At 34.2% G+C, this 18,079-nt stretch overlaps 1 protein-coding gene across 2 annotated transcripts in view; it reads left to right on the top strand.

Annotated features, from left to right (window-relative positions):
- LOC122522843 (heterogeneous nuclear ribonucleoprotein K) overlaps positions 1-18,079 on the top strand; it is a 56,092-nt gene that overhangs the window by 25,812 nt on the left and 12,201 nt on the right. For both annotated transcript variants that reach the window (XM_043644173.1, XM_043644172.1), the window contains 2 exons: positions 4,142-4,214; positions 4,438-4,548. In XM_043644173.1, coding sequence (XP_043500108.1) covers positions 4,142-4,214; positions 4,438-4,548 — 184 coding nt within the window. The remainder of the gene's footprint in view (positions 1-4,141; positions 4,215-4,437; positions 4,549-18,079) is intronic.

Here is an 18,079-nt window from a genome sequence, read left to right as displayed (position 1 = left end):
TTAATGTCTTATTTTTTTCTTTCTTTCTCTCTCTCTCTCTCTCTCTTTCTCTTTCTCTTTCTCTCTTTCTCTTTATCTTTATCTTTCTCCTGTTCTATACATTACGAGTATTAAAATGATCTCTCTCTCTCTCTTTTTCTTTCTCCTACTTTCTTTTTTTTTTCTTACGTTTATACATACACATCCAATGACAAAATAAAAAAAAGGACCAAAAAATATATAAATATATTTGTGAACCAGAATAAGGTATAAAACCTTATCTGCATTTCCTATTTTTTAATCCCATTTCACGGTATTATTATTATTATTTTGTTATTTGTTTGTTTGTTAAACGCGATACCTTACACTACTACTTAATATTTTACTTTCTGTTTGTCTGTCCGTCCGTCCGTCTGTCTGTCTATCTATCTGTCTGTCTGTCTGTCTGTCTGTCAGAAAGGATTATCGTTTATTTCATTTATTTCATTCTCACGTATCATTCTTGATTGTTCTTCCTCTCTCTCTCTCTTTCTCTCTTTCTCTCTTTCTCTCTCTCTTTATCTTTATATTTGTTTCTGTGTATTATCCGTTCTCGCGTTATTTGTACACGATATGTTTCTCACTATCATGATCATCTCTCGTTCACTATTTTTCTCTCTCTCTCTCTCTTTCTCTTTCAATATTTTTCAACTCTCTTTCTTTCTCTCTTTCTTTCTCTCTCTTTCTCTCGTTTTCTCTCTGTCTGACACATATTACACACGAGTCCCAATTTTTAGGATTCGAGGAGAAGAAGATCGATAAATAATCAAATAAATAATAATTCCACACGATGGATCCTCTCTCTCTCTCTCTCTCCTTGAATTCAAATTGAATTTAATGCCAAATAAAAAAAAAGTATCATCCCGAATTGTCTTAGGTAATATTGGTGTATATTTTACTAGTTCGATTATTATAGATCATCGTATATTACGAAATTTATGTTTTTTTTCCCTCGTCTCTTCGTTGTCTTCGTCATCTTCGTCGTCGTCTTCGTTTTCGTCGTTTCATCTGCGAAACTTTTGCTACGTCAAAGCTTTTCCTGTTTTCTTTTTCTTTTTTGTAAATGCAATTTTCAAAGTAGTTTTAATTTCTTTCTCTCGACTAATTAAAAATATATTTATATATATGTGTGTGTGTGTAAGATAATTCAATCAAAAACACACGAATAAAATCTTAACGCGCGTTCGTATTTTTTGTTTGTTTTTTTTGTCTGTTTTTTCTTCTTTAAATACTATTTATGATTTATCGATAAAACGACGACGAGAGAGAGGAAAAAAAAAAAGGCAACAAGAAGAAATTTTGTCTTCCAATCTGTGTTTCCTATTTTTTTTTCTTTTTTTTTCCTTTTTATCAAACATAGGACCCGTGGTGAAGAGAACGAACGAACGAACGAACGAAAGAACGGACAACGAGCACAAAATGATGGACGTGGTCTCTCGATGCTTTTGAAAAGCTTTGAAAAGCAACCAACGATAGATACGCCCATGCTTGCAGAGAGACACACACGACCTTTACCATCCGCGAGTACGAAACTTGCTCAACATTCGTCCGTTTTTCCACACTTTTCTCTCTCTCTCTCTCTCTCTTTTTATCTTTTTTTTTTTGCGAAGAACGAGTCCCGGATATTTCCTTTTCTGCTTTTTCGACATAAAAGCAAAAGCGTTTTTCTATTACCAACAGAAACTACTTGCCATCTCTCTCTCTCTCTCTCTCTTTCTCTCTTTCTCTCTCTCTTACTTTCTCTCTCTCTCTCTTTTTACCTGTCTTTCTACCTATCTTTCTCTCACCATCGTACGTGAATCATTTAACGAGCTTCTCTTCCTCTCTTTATCCGCTTTAGGATTTGGCCTACTAACGGCATTAGTGTGCAAAGTCTACGTATTCGTTGCAAAGATCAGGCTAAAATCAAACACACGCACACACCACTAGCACATTATTTCACCAAGAAAGGATACTCAACAATTCCGTCTACATCATCCAAACTTTATTCATATATAACTATGTATGAGTACGTTAGTGCGCGCGTGTGTGTGTGTGTGTGTGCATATATATATATTAGAGAAATGTGGCTCAAAGTTTTTGGATAAATCAAAGTCAAGAAACTTTTGAAAGTAATATTGCAATTGATTGTTGTTTGCAAGTCGTTTAAGAATTTTTAGCCTAATCTAACGTGCTCACGCACATGCACACAGATGCACGCGGACAAACGACACATTACTGATGGGTAATTTTAAAGGCAAAATTGAATCAACATTTTTTTCTTTTTTTTGAACATTATTATATTTCAATTTTGTCGTCGGTAATGTGTGAGATTAATTGTAGAATAATTTTTTGTTGCTTTTTCTTTTCCCAACAAATAGGACTCGAAGCGTGGTGACGTTTTACCCATGGGGATATTCCTTTAAAGGAAAAAGAAAAAAAAAAAAAGAAAACCTAAGTCGAACCAGTTGCTTCGATAAAAGTTGTTCTCTTTTAACTTCTTTTTTTTTTTTTCGATTCAAATAGCATCCAACGAAATTTTAGCACGTCGTTTTCCGGCTGCTGCTGTCATTCTCGCGAATCCCGATAATAATAATAATAATTATTAACACACATGTTTAATTGTAATGAAACATTTTTTAGGCATACGACCCCGAGAAGATCGGCACCCGAATCGAGAAAGAGACAATAAAAATCATTCGCAATTTCCTTCTCGTCCCTGTACAAAAAAAAAAAAATATAAAAAAATAAAAAAAAAAAGAATGATCGGTTGGGTAATAATAATAATGTTTACGTTCACGTTTTGGCACCAATTAACATTGGCGTTATGAGCACGAACACACCCTATACGACATAAAGAAATTACGAAGTGGAAGAAAAAAAGTAATCATTATGATAATAAATAATAATAATAATAATAATAATATTAATATTAATAGAGAGAAGAAACAACTGGATTAATTTAATAGAATAAAAATGAATAATAATATGCCCTAATTTTAATTGTACGTAATCATGTAATTAATATGATTTATACGCATACGTATATATACATGAATAAATATATATGTGTATGTGTGTGTATCATATATGTGTCGTACTCTTATCACGATCTTCGTGTTTATACATTATTGTCTTCTAACACGATATATCCGACGTTCGTACGATTAATAATAATCATTAATTGCTAAGAGTTAATTAAATAATTATATTCCTACGTTGGGGTTTTTAATAGTACAAATAAAAATGGATGAAAAAAAAAAAGAAAAAAAGAAAAGCAACGTCACATTATTAACAACGCAAGTATGCATGTGTGGTGCGATAATGAACGATGAAAATGGCAAGGAAAATCTGCGTTTAGATTATTCTCATCGTGTTCTTACGAAACCAAAACCAAAACCAAAATCTAATCCGGTTAGAAGGAAGTCAATAATAATAATAATAATAATAATAATATTAATGCTTCTAACATATCGAGAATAATTTTGACGTTAAATTTTAACCAACAATAGCACCAAATAATTCAAACTTTTTCTTTCTAATTTTATTCAGAAAAGGGTTTTTTTTTTTGCAGCTACGAGGTTGATCTCAGCTTCACTTATCGCACAGACCAATTGTTTTTTCTTGTTTTTTTTTTTTTTAAATAATTTGCATTTTTTTTTTGTTCATTGGTAATTATTTCATTTGATCAATCTTACGTTTTTTCAAGTCCTTTTTCTTCTACTCGTTTCTCCGTCTATTTCTTTCTCTCTATTTTTGTAATTTTGTTTTCTATTCGAGATGGTTTAAAAGTTATAAAATATTTCTAAAATAAAGATTAGAAGAGAGATAAAATATTGATTGCTATTTTTTTTTTTTTTAAATACTTTTTCCAGATTATATTTTCTTTTGTCTTTCTTTCGTCTTTTTTTTAATACTTTTTTAATTCCAGGGCTATATGAAATAAAATAGAACGATCAAGTAACGTTGAACAAAATGTTTGGGGAGTGGGATTAAAAAAACGGAATTTAGTCGAGTTTACGATTTTTTCTTTAGGAGGGCAAAAAAAATATATATGATGTATATATAAAAAAAAAAAAAGCGAAAATAGAAATTAAATTATAATGTGAAAAATAATTGATTGTTTGGATTGTTTTGATTTTAGTGTGCTGACCATAAGCTCAGACTTGCCTACCGTCCTAACAGTGCTCAACGAGGTTGTACCTAATCTTGAAGAGGTTAGTATTAACGATTAATAATAAATTAATAAATTAATATTTATTTATAATAAATTAATATATATATATTATATATATATATATATATATATATAATATTATATATATATATATATAAATAAATATTAATAAATTAATAAATTAATAAATTCTTATTATTAATGAAATCAAAGAAAATATTCATTTGGATTCGATCGTTATTTTCATTTTTCTTTTGTTCAAGAATGGTCAACGATTGGGAAACGATGAGATCGATATAAGAATGTTGGTGCACCAAAGTCAGGCTGGTTGTGTCATCGGCAAGGGGGGCAATAATATTAAAATACTACGCGAGGTGAGTCAATTTTTGAAAATGAACTATTGCCATAGGAGCCCTTTGACGATTCTTATGGCTTCCATAAGTGTCAGTTGGAACTAAATTTAGATTAGTTTGCTATAGTACGATAAAACACAAATATTACAAACTGTTCACTGAGATAATACTACATTTTTTGAATTCGTTTAGATCTATTTTACAAATGGGTTAGAAATAAATAAATTTAGAAAAATGAATTCGTTAGAAATTTCAACAAAAATCGAATAAATTTTTGACTGTCGGAGAGTAAACAAAAGTAAATGATATTTATTAAAGTTCTATTGAGGAAAGGGGGAGGGGGGGGTAAAAAGTTAAGTAAATTGTGAAGATCGAAACAGTAAAAAAAAAACCACGCGCACACACACACACACATGCACATACACAAAATAGGATCGTAAAGGGCTGGTTATAAATCTGTAAGAAACATTCCAAGGATGCGTTCTCGTGGAAATCGGTTGTCTGTGCTCGTTCAAACGACGATGAAATATTCGACTTTAGTGGCTTCTTGCTCCGGAGATTCTCGACCTTCCTTTACGCCCCCTCCCCCCTCTCCCCCTCACCCCCTCTTTCCCCAGTCCACTCCCCTTGCCATGCTCTTTACTCTGCTGAGGTTCTTCGCGGTGAGATTATCCGAGGATATTCCGAACTCCGAATGGTTTACTTTAAACTTCGAAAATACACCGTGAAGAAGAAGAAGAAGAAAAAGAAAAAGAAAAAGAGGAAGTAGTTGAAGTTTTGGAAAAGTTGAAAGGGCTCCCCCCTCCTCTTTACCTCGTAGAAATCACAGTTTTTCGATTGAATCAACTACGTACCCCCATTATTTTAATCACTCGAGCGTTTAATACTTATATCGTTTATCTAGAAATAATTAAACTCCGAGAAAATTACAACTTTGCTAAAAGTATAAGTAGTTTCTTTTTTCCCCCTCCTCCCGTTTTATTTTTGCACTCGAATCACGTTACTAATTGAATCTTTTTCAAGAAATTGGAAATACAAACGTTTCAATTTTTCGTTTCGTTTATTAGTATTATCGTATTGTTTATCTCAATCGGGAAGAAAAAATTCGCGTTGAAAGATAGTAAGTGGTATATATAAGTATAAAATAAAAATAAAAAAAAAGATCATCCGCGAAGATTTTCTTCAAAGTATTTTTTCCTACTTATTGTTAATTGTTTTGTCTCGGTAGTATTAAAATACTAGGTTTCATCTCACGTCTCTATTATGAGATAGAGAATCACGCGGAAGACCGTACTTGAGCACGTTCTTCTTTCTTTCTTCAAGTTATATACACCACCACCACCACCCCCTGTCTGGGAAAGAACGAATTTTCTGTCTCGGCTTGGAGAATAAAAGCACACACCTTCCTGATGAGAGACGAGAAAAAGCCAAAGTGCTGTATTTTCCTACGTCTTAACGTTAATAAACTCTTTGACGCGTCAAATATATTTCATTAATTGAATATTTCTAACCGTGTTTACAAACTAATTTATCCAACGTGAACTTTTTCATCAGTTTCGTTTGAATATTCGTACGATAATTAGATAATTTTACTCAAAAACACGTTAATGTATGATACGACGTCGAGGAAAGGGGTGGTTTTCTAAAGACGATCACGTAATACCATCACAGGGGTGAGTGAGGGGTGGTGTCTGGTTTTTTCTGAAATACTCTCTTTTGTTTTTCATTTTCTTCTCGAGAAACTCGTCCTTTTTATTTTACTATTTATTTGTATTCTAATATAAAAATTGTTGAAAAGGTAGAGAATAAAATCCCATTAGGAAGCGTCATATTTAGCGAGATAAATTTTTTAAATGATTGGGATATCGTATTTATAGAAACGAAACGTTTTCAAGTTGGTATTCTTAAATTTGTCGAAAGAATCGAAGGGAAGAAAGTGGCGCAGGGGGAGGAGGAGGAGGAGGAGTTGTAAACGAACGAACGACCAACGAGTCCCGGCCATTTTCTTGTTTGTATTTTATTTCTTTTCTCTTTTTCTTTGTCTCTTCCATTCAGAAAGAAAAACGAAACGACGGCACTGCCATTCGGCGACGTCACCGACTTTCGATTTATTTTCGAGTAGTCAAGCTTATCGATTCCTTGCCGTATCGACACACGCACACACACACACACACACACATATAAAGTCAGTTGCATCTTGTATCTTTTTATTTGTCGCAAAGGAATGCACAGGTAGGATGATATAGTCAAACGATTACCATCTATCGAATCGAAGTTGACTATCGATTACTCGGATACTGTTTCCCAAGGATTTTTATTCTTCTTTAATATTACCAACGATGCGTTCAAGTATGATTCACGTTGTATTTTTAACTATTACCTATACGATCGTTCATCCATCAGATAATTTTCCATATTTACGAGATCAAAATATATAAAATTCTAATCAAACATAATACATTATACATTAAATTAATTAGTATCATAATTAATACAGCTCGTTGCATAAATTTACATATATATATGTATTATGTTTTGAAATATTTGTTCTCTAAACATTGAAATAGAAATAACGTAAGCTTACGTATAAAAGGTTTTAATTAATTACGCGAAATATGATATGTTTCCTCGTTCGGTATTTCGTCCTTGGGAATTATGCGTGCAAATGTTAAGAAGAAAAATGTCACGTTAGAAAATGCATTCGTTATTTTCCCGAGGAAAAATGATTAGTGGTGATTCCGAGCCAAGAATAAAGGGAAGAGATGATAGAGATATAACGGTCATCTTGTGTCTAATTAACTTTCTCGAATAGAAACGATCAGTGTATTTGGCATTTGGCCCGTGCACATCGGCCGGTGGTGGCCACACATGCAACTGTCAGCATGCAACTCTGGAAAGCTAATTAAGACAGGACTTATACGAGTAGGCTAACGCATCCAGACAGGGTCTCCGGTTATGTCCTTTTAGATTTCTATCATACCTTGTCATAAGTTAACCAATCATTTACTCGCATTTAATGAAACTTCATTTTTCCCCATTTTGATTATTTTCTTCTTAGTTTGTTTGTTTTTTTTCTTCTTCTTCAACGAAGTATAACACAGACGCAAGAAAACGAACACGTTTATTAATCACATACTCCAAATTGATTTTAATTTAATGGCGGGGTGAGGAGGAGGAGGAGGGGGGGCTTGATAGTGGGTGATTCGTATTAATTGATCGGAAACGTTTATATTCCAAAGCTATCCGGGACTTTGCGGTGGTTGGTCTGCTAGAGAGCATCCAAATAGGTCATCCAAATCAGGAGAGTTTGGTGATTAACCCTGTGCGTGATAGTCGAGATCGTTCATGCGTCAAGTTCATCAGGAAAGCACGTTTCCACGGTGTCACTGTCAGAGAGGATCCTCTCCAAGCTTTACCTCCAATGTTCGGTTTTAGCATTCAGCTTCGAATCTCTAACGGCTTTGTTCTTCTCAGTATTATCGTTACTAACGTGTTCATCTGTCTCACTCTGTACTATAATAATATTTATTTTATTTCCCATGGTATTTCCCATGGTTTAGTGTGCACATTTTTTTTTCTCATTCATGTTACCATCAAAAATCATATTCACATATTATATAATTAAATGATGTATATAGTTGGTACGTTGTAAACTAAATTGAATTTGCTTCAGTTTTCCTTCTTCTTCTTTTTTTTCTTTTTTTATTGTTTCCATAGCGGAACCCTCGAGTGTAAAAGGTTAATTTCTTATCTTTCGTTTTTCGCGTATCACGATAAAAAAAAAACCCATTTGTTTCTTTTCGAAAAAATATATACGGATCTCTGAACGTTTCCAACGCGATAGAACGTGACTGAAAATCCAAAGGGTGATTACCAAAGGGTGAAGAGAGAAAATAAGGAAGAAAAGAAAAGAAAAAAAAGGGACTCTTTCGGCGAGACTCGAAATTAATTCCAGGAAAGTACGCAGGATAATTATGCACACGCGATGCCCTCTCTCGATGTCGTTGACTTGAAAGAGAGTAAAGAAAGAAAGAAAGAAAGAACAAACAAAAGCAAAGAAAGAAAAAAGTCGATAGAACCGGACGAATAAAGTAGCATTTTTCAACGTAGAAAATAAATGTTAAAACGTTGTAATAAATAATCAATGGAATATCGTAAAAAAAGACAGACATTTTTGTTAGAGACTCGCAACAACTTGGCAGTAACATTTCGAACGTTAAAACTCGATCGAAAGAGGGAAACCCCCTCCCCCAAAAAAAAACGAACAAACTAAATTAGGGTTCGATAAACGATAACGATAATTTCGATTAGTATACGCGAGAAAAGTTTGAGAGAAAAAGAAAGAAAGAAGAAAGAAAAAGAGAGTTTAGGGGTAGGTTGCAGTTGGCAGGGGGTGGACGCCTAATAAACAAGGATGGAAACGAAGCTAAATCTCTATTTTCGAGATATGGGAGGGGGGTTGGAGGGGGGTAGTCAGTGGTGGTCGCGTTTCCGTCGCGATTCCGTTCGACATTCCCGGCTACTACTTGTCGTAGCTATTCTCTGCGTATCGCGAACGAACGAGGAGAAAGAGAGAGAGAGAGAGAGAGAGGAGAGAGACGAAATGGGAATGGGTCGAGGAGACGGATCAATATCGACGGGCACCGAGCTAAACAACGACGTCCACTTGAGGGACTACTCCTACCTTCCTCTATACGAATACACACACACACACACACACACACACACACATATATAAATATATATATGCCTTTATATATCGCACACATTCGTATATATCTCACCAAATTCATTGATTTACATTTTTCTTTATCTTTCCTTCGAATTGGAATAAAATTTGTATCGTTGATTATTCGATTAATTAACCAAATTCTATCATTATTACTCAAGTATCCTAACGTGATTTTGATTGGACGATTGTTATTCGCTTATCTTTTTTTTTTAATAAGTAATATAATTTCGTTGGTTGAATGCGATAGACGATTTCAAATGTTCCCGCCAGTTTCGCGTGAGGCACCTATCAGTCGCCATTTTGATAACGCCATTTTGGGCACGTGGCTTATTTTTTCCCCCATCCGTTCGAATTCTCTTCCAAAAATAACGTTCTTTTCAATTTCTACGCGCGTCTTGTTTTTCTTTTTTCTTTTTTTCTTTTTAACACCAGCAACAGTTATAAAAATAAGCCCCCCCGACCATTCGTCCATTTTTTCGTCTTGTAAGAATTTGATTTTATTTAGCAAATGAACGAGAAAACCACGAGGAAAAGATTGAAAAAGATTCGGCAGAGGTATGACGTCGCGTCGAAGGTCGATCGACCCTTTTCCTACTACAGTTACCTTCGAACTCATATAACTTACCACCTTTCTCCATCGATCCACGAGTTCTTTTACTCTTATTACTCTCTTTCTTTCTTTTTTTTCCCTTTCTCCGCTAGGAAACCTTTTTAACGAAGATTTCGTTGAGTTCTTCTCGACGGCGATGAGCCTGAAATGAGAAAGAAGCCAAGTAACACGCGACATTATCGCGTCGCACCGTTTAAACTTACCATTTTCTATTCTTTTTTGTTTTTTTTTTTTCGAGATCGAACTTTTGGACTTTTGCTTTCAACGCGAACAAAAAAAATATGATCCAACGACGAGAGGAAGAACGTTTTTTACTTTCTCGATTCTCCCAACTAAAATTTAACCCAACCTAGAAATGATTAATTATCCTCAAATCTACCGTGTCACTTATACTTCGACAATATATCTTCTAACATCTATACTTCCTGAGACGACCTCATATATAATGCAAATGGGCATCCCCGTGGTTACGATCGGAACAAAATTCCGGTTAATAAATCCCAACAACATTTTTAGAGTCATGGGAATTAAGAAAAGATAACTAATTGGAAGCCAACCGAATGGGGGTGAGAAAAATCGCAGGTAAATGACGATATAGAAAACAGGGGGGGTGACGTAGAGGGGGGGGGGCGTGTACTCGTTTGGATTTCCTTTTTATCCTCGTTGTCTTTTTGTACACGCGATGAAGTTTTTAGGAGCACAGCGCAGTAACGCAATAGCAACCATAGGAATAGTATTGTGACATGTGTTTTTATTGGTGCTGCTGCTATTGCTGCTGCTGCTGCAACTTTGGCAACTACGACAACGACTACGACGCGAACCTCGACGAAGTTCGAGTTCTACGACCAGCACGCCATCCAAAAACAGGTGCTGGTAACTTCGCCGCCAAGGCAAACGGACGTTTCCGAACAGCTGCCCTGCCAGGTGTCCGCTCTGGACCTTATCCTGTCCTGTCCTTCCCTTTCCTTACCTTACCTTACCTTACCTTACTTTTATATACATCTTTCTTTCTTTCTTTCTTCCTTCCTTTCTTCTTTTTTTCTCCTTTGTTTTTTTGCTGTCTCTAATTCTTCGTCTCTTTCTTCTGTTGTCTTTTTTAGGTCTTCCGACTCAACCGAGTTTTCGTATCTCCTCCCCGCCCACTTGACTTTTTTATCTTTGCATTTTTAACTCGTAAACCGGTTACTTCGTTTGGATTATATTTAAATATTGCAGACATTTTCCCCTCTCGTTTAATTAATTAACTAATTCATTCGTTGAAATTAGATTGTATCCGATACTTCGATCGAAGATTCGAAACGTAATCGTAATTTTCTTATATAATACCAAAGTATTAGACAATGAGGATAAATTAGGATAGTCGAATACTAGGAGCAAATAGAAGATAGCCGCGTATCCTCTTATTTTTTTGTTTTTTTTTTTATTCTTCCTCGACGACGCCAGTTCGAAAACAACAACCGTGTGCCGGCTCGAGTTTGCTTTGCGTTTTCAATTTACTTAATTTTCCTGAGAGAACTTTTTAAGTAGTCCTAGAAGTTCTCTGGGAAAGTAAAAGATCATGGGGCTAAGTGGAGGGAAGGGGGGGGTTAAAAAACTAGGACCACGATATCCTTGTTTTTATTTTTTTTTATTTTTGTCAATTCATTCGACAAATTAAAAAGATTCTTCCTCTAATTTTTATTTACGATTGAAGAAAAATATTCAGGTTAAAAGCGTAACAACGCTTCGTCGTTCGAATTATTTGCAGCTTCCAATCTAGAATAAAATACAAATACAACTCGAATGATTTGATATTTTTAAAGTAAAGTTGTGTGTTCGCGAAGAAAAGAAAGTAAACGAAGAGGAACAAAATGGTGGGGGGGAGGGAGGGGGGACCACGAAGAAGAGTCGAGTGGTTGGCAACTTCTCCCCTGCCCCTTCTACCCCCTGTTGTACCCCTGTGTTCGGTCGGTGGTATCCGTGGTTGAATGAAGGTGGGTGGGTACTGATCGCGAGCGTAACGAAAGCCAGGGGCGCATGACGCTCCTTCGAAACCCACCACCTTTTCAGTTCGCCACCGTTCGTTCTCGCGTGAGCATCGTGCCCTTTCGTTCATATATATTTTTATTATATTATTGAATTATTACTTTGTCCTACTTTTTTTTTTTATATATATATTTATTTTTCCTTCGGGGCTAAGAATATATAATTGGTTCAAGCCTTTCCCGCAGAAGGGAATAATCGAGGGAAACAAAAATGAGTGAGTAATCGAATTTTCTGGCTTGTATTTTATTCCATTTTTTGTTTTTTTTTTTCTTTCCTAAATTATTCCTTACAAATTTTTCCTTCAACTCTCGTAAGTTAAGAGTTTCGAACTTTGGGATTTATTTTTAATTGGGAAAAAAAAAAAAAAAAAAAAAATAAGTATTACCGAGTTAAAAAGTAAGTTGCTCACGATAAGAACATTTTCAATTACCCGCCATATATTTCTTACTTTTTTTATTATATATAAACGCGTAACGAGTGAAAAAATAATAATTAATAAAAGAGGATTTTTATGGAAGGTGGTGGTGCATCGATCGAATTGTTAAAAGCAAAGTATTATTCCAACCGCGTATCGGTGGGGGTAGAATCGCCCACGTGCTTTTCATCTCAATTACTAAACGATATATGCCCCCTTATTATATCATCCCTTTTTCTCTTCGTTATATACTCCTTCTTTCGCTACACCGATTGAGAAAGCGTCCTCCGTTGTATGTTGGTTAAAACCTCCCCCCCGTTCATTGCACCCCCCATCAAAACTTCCTTCTCTTTCCGATGCGTGCGCATATTTCAACAATAGTGATCGAGTTATATGGTTCCCTTCCCCTCCTTCTCCTCCTGCCTGCCCAAATGTGTCAAATTTCCATTTTGATGATTTTTTTTATCAACCCTTTGCACTCGAGCGGCGCCGATAGGCGCCCGGCCGAATTTCAAGTGTCACTCAACCAAAACTAATTAACACGAGTGTAGCACTTATCAAAGTTTGTTTTTTTCGACATATAATGAATAAACGATGATATTTGATTATTTCTATACGCTTGTTTGTTTATAAATGTTTTTAAAGTACCTGTCAATGTTCTACTTAATTTGGCCGAAATGTTTTCAATTAATTTTCCCTATTCGTCACTCGTAATCGAAAAAAAATTGCAATTTTAAATTCGTAGAAGAAAAAACTAATTCATTTGTTCTTCTTTTATTCTAACAAAGTAGTTTAATAGTTGGTAGAAAAATAAGTTGTTAGAGATAGGTGAAAGGGAATATAAACGTATGTGTCTCTCTTTCTCTCTGTGCGTATTTGAACACGTTTGCAAGGTAAAAATAAGTAGATGGAAGCAGCAAAAGTGGCTAAACTGGAATTCTCCTTTTTCCTCGTCCTCCTCTCTTTTTCTATCCTTTTCTATCCTTTTTCTATCTTTTCCGATAAGACGAGCTGAGAAAACTGGTGTAAGGTAGTCCTTTAACGGTCCTTTTTATCAAAGATCCCTAGAATGTTATCACATCCCTTCTTTTAAAGCAAACACTTGGACAAATATATGTTCAAAGTTTTACTCCGGAATATTTTCTCTTTCCTTCCTTCCTTCCTTCCTTCCTTCCTTCCTTCAATCAATCATTTTCATCAGATACCAAGACCAAATAAGATTCCTTTTTTACTCCTACTTGATATATCTTCTTGATCGTCTCAATTTGATCCTCCTTATTAAATTATTATATTAGTTTATGAATTATGATTAAAAAATGTACTCTGGTATATTATCAAACTGTAAATTGTCATAGAATTTCAGGAATTCGATAAATTTGTTGTCTAAAGGAATTTCTAAAGGAACCAAACAACAAAGAAATATTTTACTTCTCTCTCCCTCTCCCTCTGACGACATTATTTCAATCGTTTATGTCACGTTGCTGTTGCGTTACGAAACGTATAGAACCCTTGAATTCTCGAATATTTCTCAATAAACTCGATGGAAAGGAGAAGCTCGAGAAAGATGACAATACAATCCAATTCCATTATATAACCCAAGTCGAGAAGGACTCGGAAAATCAAAAAGAAAAATCCAAATCTGTGTTCCGAGACAAGACAGACAGACAGACAGTTCGAAGATCTAGAAAACGAATTTTTCATCCCTCAACTAAACCACCCCCTTCCCTTCCCACTTTATCATCATTTTCTATATTTCCTCTTTCATTTGTTAATAAACATAAACATTTATTTGGAGAATATTTTTAATAAATATATTTCCAATCCAATAAATTTGATAAAATTGTTATATTATTAATTTAAATTGAACGATAAACAAAAATAGGTAATCAAAATGACTATAATAATTAATTCTCGACGTGCGTGAACTGGTTGAAAATATTGAAAGATGTTGAAAAATATAAAGAAAGAGAGAGAGAGAGAGAGGAGAGAGAGAAACTTGATGCATTGGAGAGTGATTTGGAAACTGTTTATTAAAAAGCTTTTAGCGATATTAGACCACCACCAACACCACCATCCACGCGGTACTTTCTTCTTTTCGTTACAAAGACGAAAGGAGGAGGGGAGGGTTGGAAATTTCAACGGGTTTTCACGACGTTTTCACGACGTTTTCATTCCCGTCCCTACAATTCGTCAGCCCTCTCCTACCCTTCAGCCCTCTCTGTTTTCACCCCTCCGCCGGGTCTCTTTTCTTCTGTTTGTTCACTTTATTCCATTTTTTTTTTTTCTTTTTATCTCTTTTTTTTCGAAAAACAAAATAAAATCAAAATAATAATAAAATAGAATACAGACAAAAAAAAATAACAATTTAATGAGTGGAGGAAGGTGTCGAGTTAACTGCAAAATTTCTTTGTTCCTTTTCCTACGTTTTAAGGCTTTCGTGTCTTTTCGTCTCGAAAAAGAAAAAACAATATAAAATCAAATAATAATAAAATAGAATACAGACAAAAAAAAAGTAACAATTTAATGAGTGGAGGAAGGTGTTTTTTTTTTTTTTAAGTGGAAAAAAGATGAAAGAGAGAGAGAACCTTGATATACCACACGCTTCTTTCTCTCTCTTTCTCTCTCTTTTTTTTTTTTTCTTCTTCACAGCATCATCCCTCAAAAGCCCCCGATTTTCTAGGGCTCGTTAAAATACTTTCCAAGCACACACCAACACATCGTACTGCTATTATTCCGTACTACTACTACTACTACCTATGGGTTTGCTGAGAAACTTTGAAAACACCGCTAATGATGACTCTTGACATCGCCTATCGAACTTTAATTTATTGGGGAATTTACTTAGGATATATTCGAGGATAGATAAACCCCATAACAATAATCAAAAATCATTTTATTCTTCTACAAATGTTTGGATATATCGAAAGAAGGAAAGAGTCAATTTGATAAGAGGAATCGTGAAACTTTTCTCTTTGAAGTATCAGGTCCTGATGGTGTCCCATTCATAAAATCTATAGTTTCTTCTACCTATTTTCCTCATTCAAATAAATTCCACGTGTTCGACCTACTCTCCTCTCATTTTTTCTCCTGACCTTACGAATTTTGTGGAATTTTAATTAATTATTATAAAATTAGAAGATCGCTACGTTATCGACCGAGCATATTTTCTCTCGAAATTTTTCATTAGAAAAGTTTCGGATTATTTATCTTTTATTTATACCGATGTCAAACGAGAAGGGGGCAGAAAAAAAGCCCTAAAAAGAGATTAACCGGTACCTAGCCCTTCTGTCCTTGGTGTGTGGGCGCTCGTTCACGTTCGAACGAACAAAGTCGCGTGCAACTTGCACTCTCTCTCTCCCTCTCGTTGCGTTTTCCTTTCCGCGCGGGTGGATGCGGTTTACCGATGCAACCGAGTGCATGACACATGTGGAAAACCACATATATCCTTCCTGTCCTTCGTACACCCCATATGCTTTTCATATTCACTTCCTGTTACCTTAGAAAACTTCGTCAACTTGAATCAACCTGGATACCCCCAATGACTTCGTTAATTAATTCTTTTTTTTTTTTTAATAATAAACAAAATTAATCTATATTATATTATTATTTTTTTTTCCTTTTATCGATAATTTTATATATATATATGTACTCGCATAAAATTTCCATAGAAAATATAATCAACATTTTGTTCGCTTCGCATACGCAACTCGTTGAAATCAATGTATTATTATTTCTTTATTTTTTTTTTTTTTATTATCTGCAAATCAACGATAGGGTAATGGAATTTCGCGAACTTTTTTCTTGTTTTTCTTGTTTTTTTTTCACAACAATATACCGAACGATTATTTAACGAGATAATAATAAATCGATCGATTGCACGTTAATTGTCTGTTTTTCTGCGTTATCAAAAGTAATGTATTTTATCTTCCTATCTCTGATATTCTCTTTCCCTCTTCCTCTCTTACGTATACACATACACACACATACATACAATATATATATGCATGACTATATCTGTATTTATAGCTATACGTATATGTATTGCTTATCGACAACGTGCTACCGATCGAGATAATAATAGAATGGTTCATGGAGCAGTCTTTGTTGTTCACGACCGTTCATAGTACGTTAGATCATTTAAAAATACCATTTTTTTCCTTTATATATTTTTTACATTCATTTTTGTTCTTTTTTTAATTATTAGTTGCGTAGATGAGGTACTTCAAATGGCCGCCATTTTGTCTTCGACAGTAATGACTCGTAACATTTGAAATATCCTATACATGCGCAACGTATTAAAATACAAATAAACATAATGCATAATTGAAATTCAGATTTCTCAAAAGATATTTAAGATAAATTACTCTTATCCGAAAGCTTTTAACGTCCAATTATTATGTTTTCAAATTGTTAAACTATACGAAATTCAAGATACTTTTTACTCAAGCAAAATGTATTTCGAAGTATTTCACAAAGTAGAAAGTAGAGAAATAAGAGAATGCTAGTTGAGAGAGGAGAAATTCTTTAACTTTTTTCTTTTATCCTATATTTTTCTTCTTTATTTTGAAAAAGAGAGTAAGCAGAAGAATAGAAGCGTCTTTGTAGCCAACTTTACCCGTCCTTCGTCACTTTTTTAATTAACGATCTCTCAAAACTTAAAAAAAGTTCTTTTCTTCTTTTTAATATAATATCATCGGAAGTAAAAAAAGAAAAGGAGGAAAACCCATCATCGAGTCGGTTCTCGTTGAAATGTTTCTATTTATTTCAATATGTTTTTCAAACGATTATTATTATATATCAATATCCCCACCAATTTTCATTATTCAGTTTCGTAAGAAATAACGAGAGATGTCGCCACTCGAACGGTGTAAAAAGCGGGAAATTCGAATAACGATTGGAACGCCATTTTTCCTTTTTGCAAAATATTAAAAGAAAAAAGTAATATAAAGCATGGGTGTTTCGAAAGGAATTTTATAGAAATTCGTAGAAATCGTCGAAAGGATTGGGTAGTCTCTTCTTCTGGTATTTTTGTTCCATCTTCTTCTTCTCGAATACTCCATGTGGGTTGTTAAATTTGTGCACTTGGCTTGCTATGAAGGGAACCAGGACCGTTCGTCTTCGTTAACGCAGATATACTCGATCTCTTTTTCTTTTTTTTTTCTCACGCTTACACCAATTAGTTTAAGATTCGTTTCATCGAACATGTGCACTGAGAAATTATTTTTCTAAACTGTTGAACGTGTTTTATACTTTATTTCTCTCTTTGTTTTTCTCTCTCCATCTTTTAGAAAATTACTTACACGTACTTCGATAATTTTATATAATTATTGTGCTCTGTATGCAGATATATATGTATATACGTGTACGTAGATGAAGGGAGATCATCCTATCGTCTAATTTGAATAAATGAAATGATAAATATAACGTGCACGCGTTGTTTTACTCAACAACAATTGGCTCGTAACAATGTTCTTTCATTCATTCTTCGTAATAAGAGAATTGAGTTTTTTTACAATTTACGTTTGTACTTAATATGCTTATCAATATCGTGACGAATCATGATCGTAAAAAATTTATCGTATTTTTTTTCTTTTTTTCTTCTTTCTACATAACTTGATTGTTTTTATCCTAAGTTCATATTGTTTATTCTTTTACTGTATTTTTAATATAATCTAATTACAATTGTACGAGTCGACGATTAAACAAAAACAACGACAATTAATTCAATTACATTAGTTTTTGTAGAAATAAATTATATCGATTGCGTGGC

This window comes from Polistes fuscatus, unplaced genomic scaffold, assembly GCF_010416935.1.
Source record: "Polistes fuscatus isolate 324 unplaced genomic scaffold, CU_Pfus_HIC Scaffold6, whole genome shotgun sequence".
In the NCBI taxonomy this organism is placed as follows: domain Eukaryota; kingdom Metazoa; phylum Arthropoda; class Insecta; order Hymenoptera; family Vespidae; genus Polistes; species Polistes fuscatus.
The sequence above is the reverse complement of the archived record's forward strand: the minus strand, read 5'-3'. Positions and strand labels throughout refer to the sequence as shown.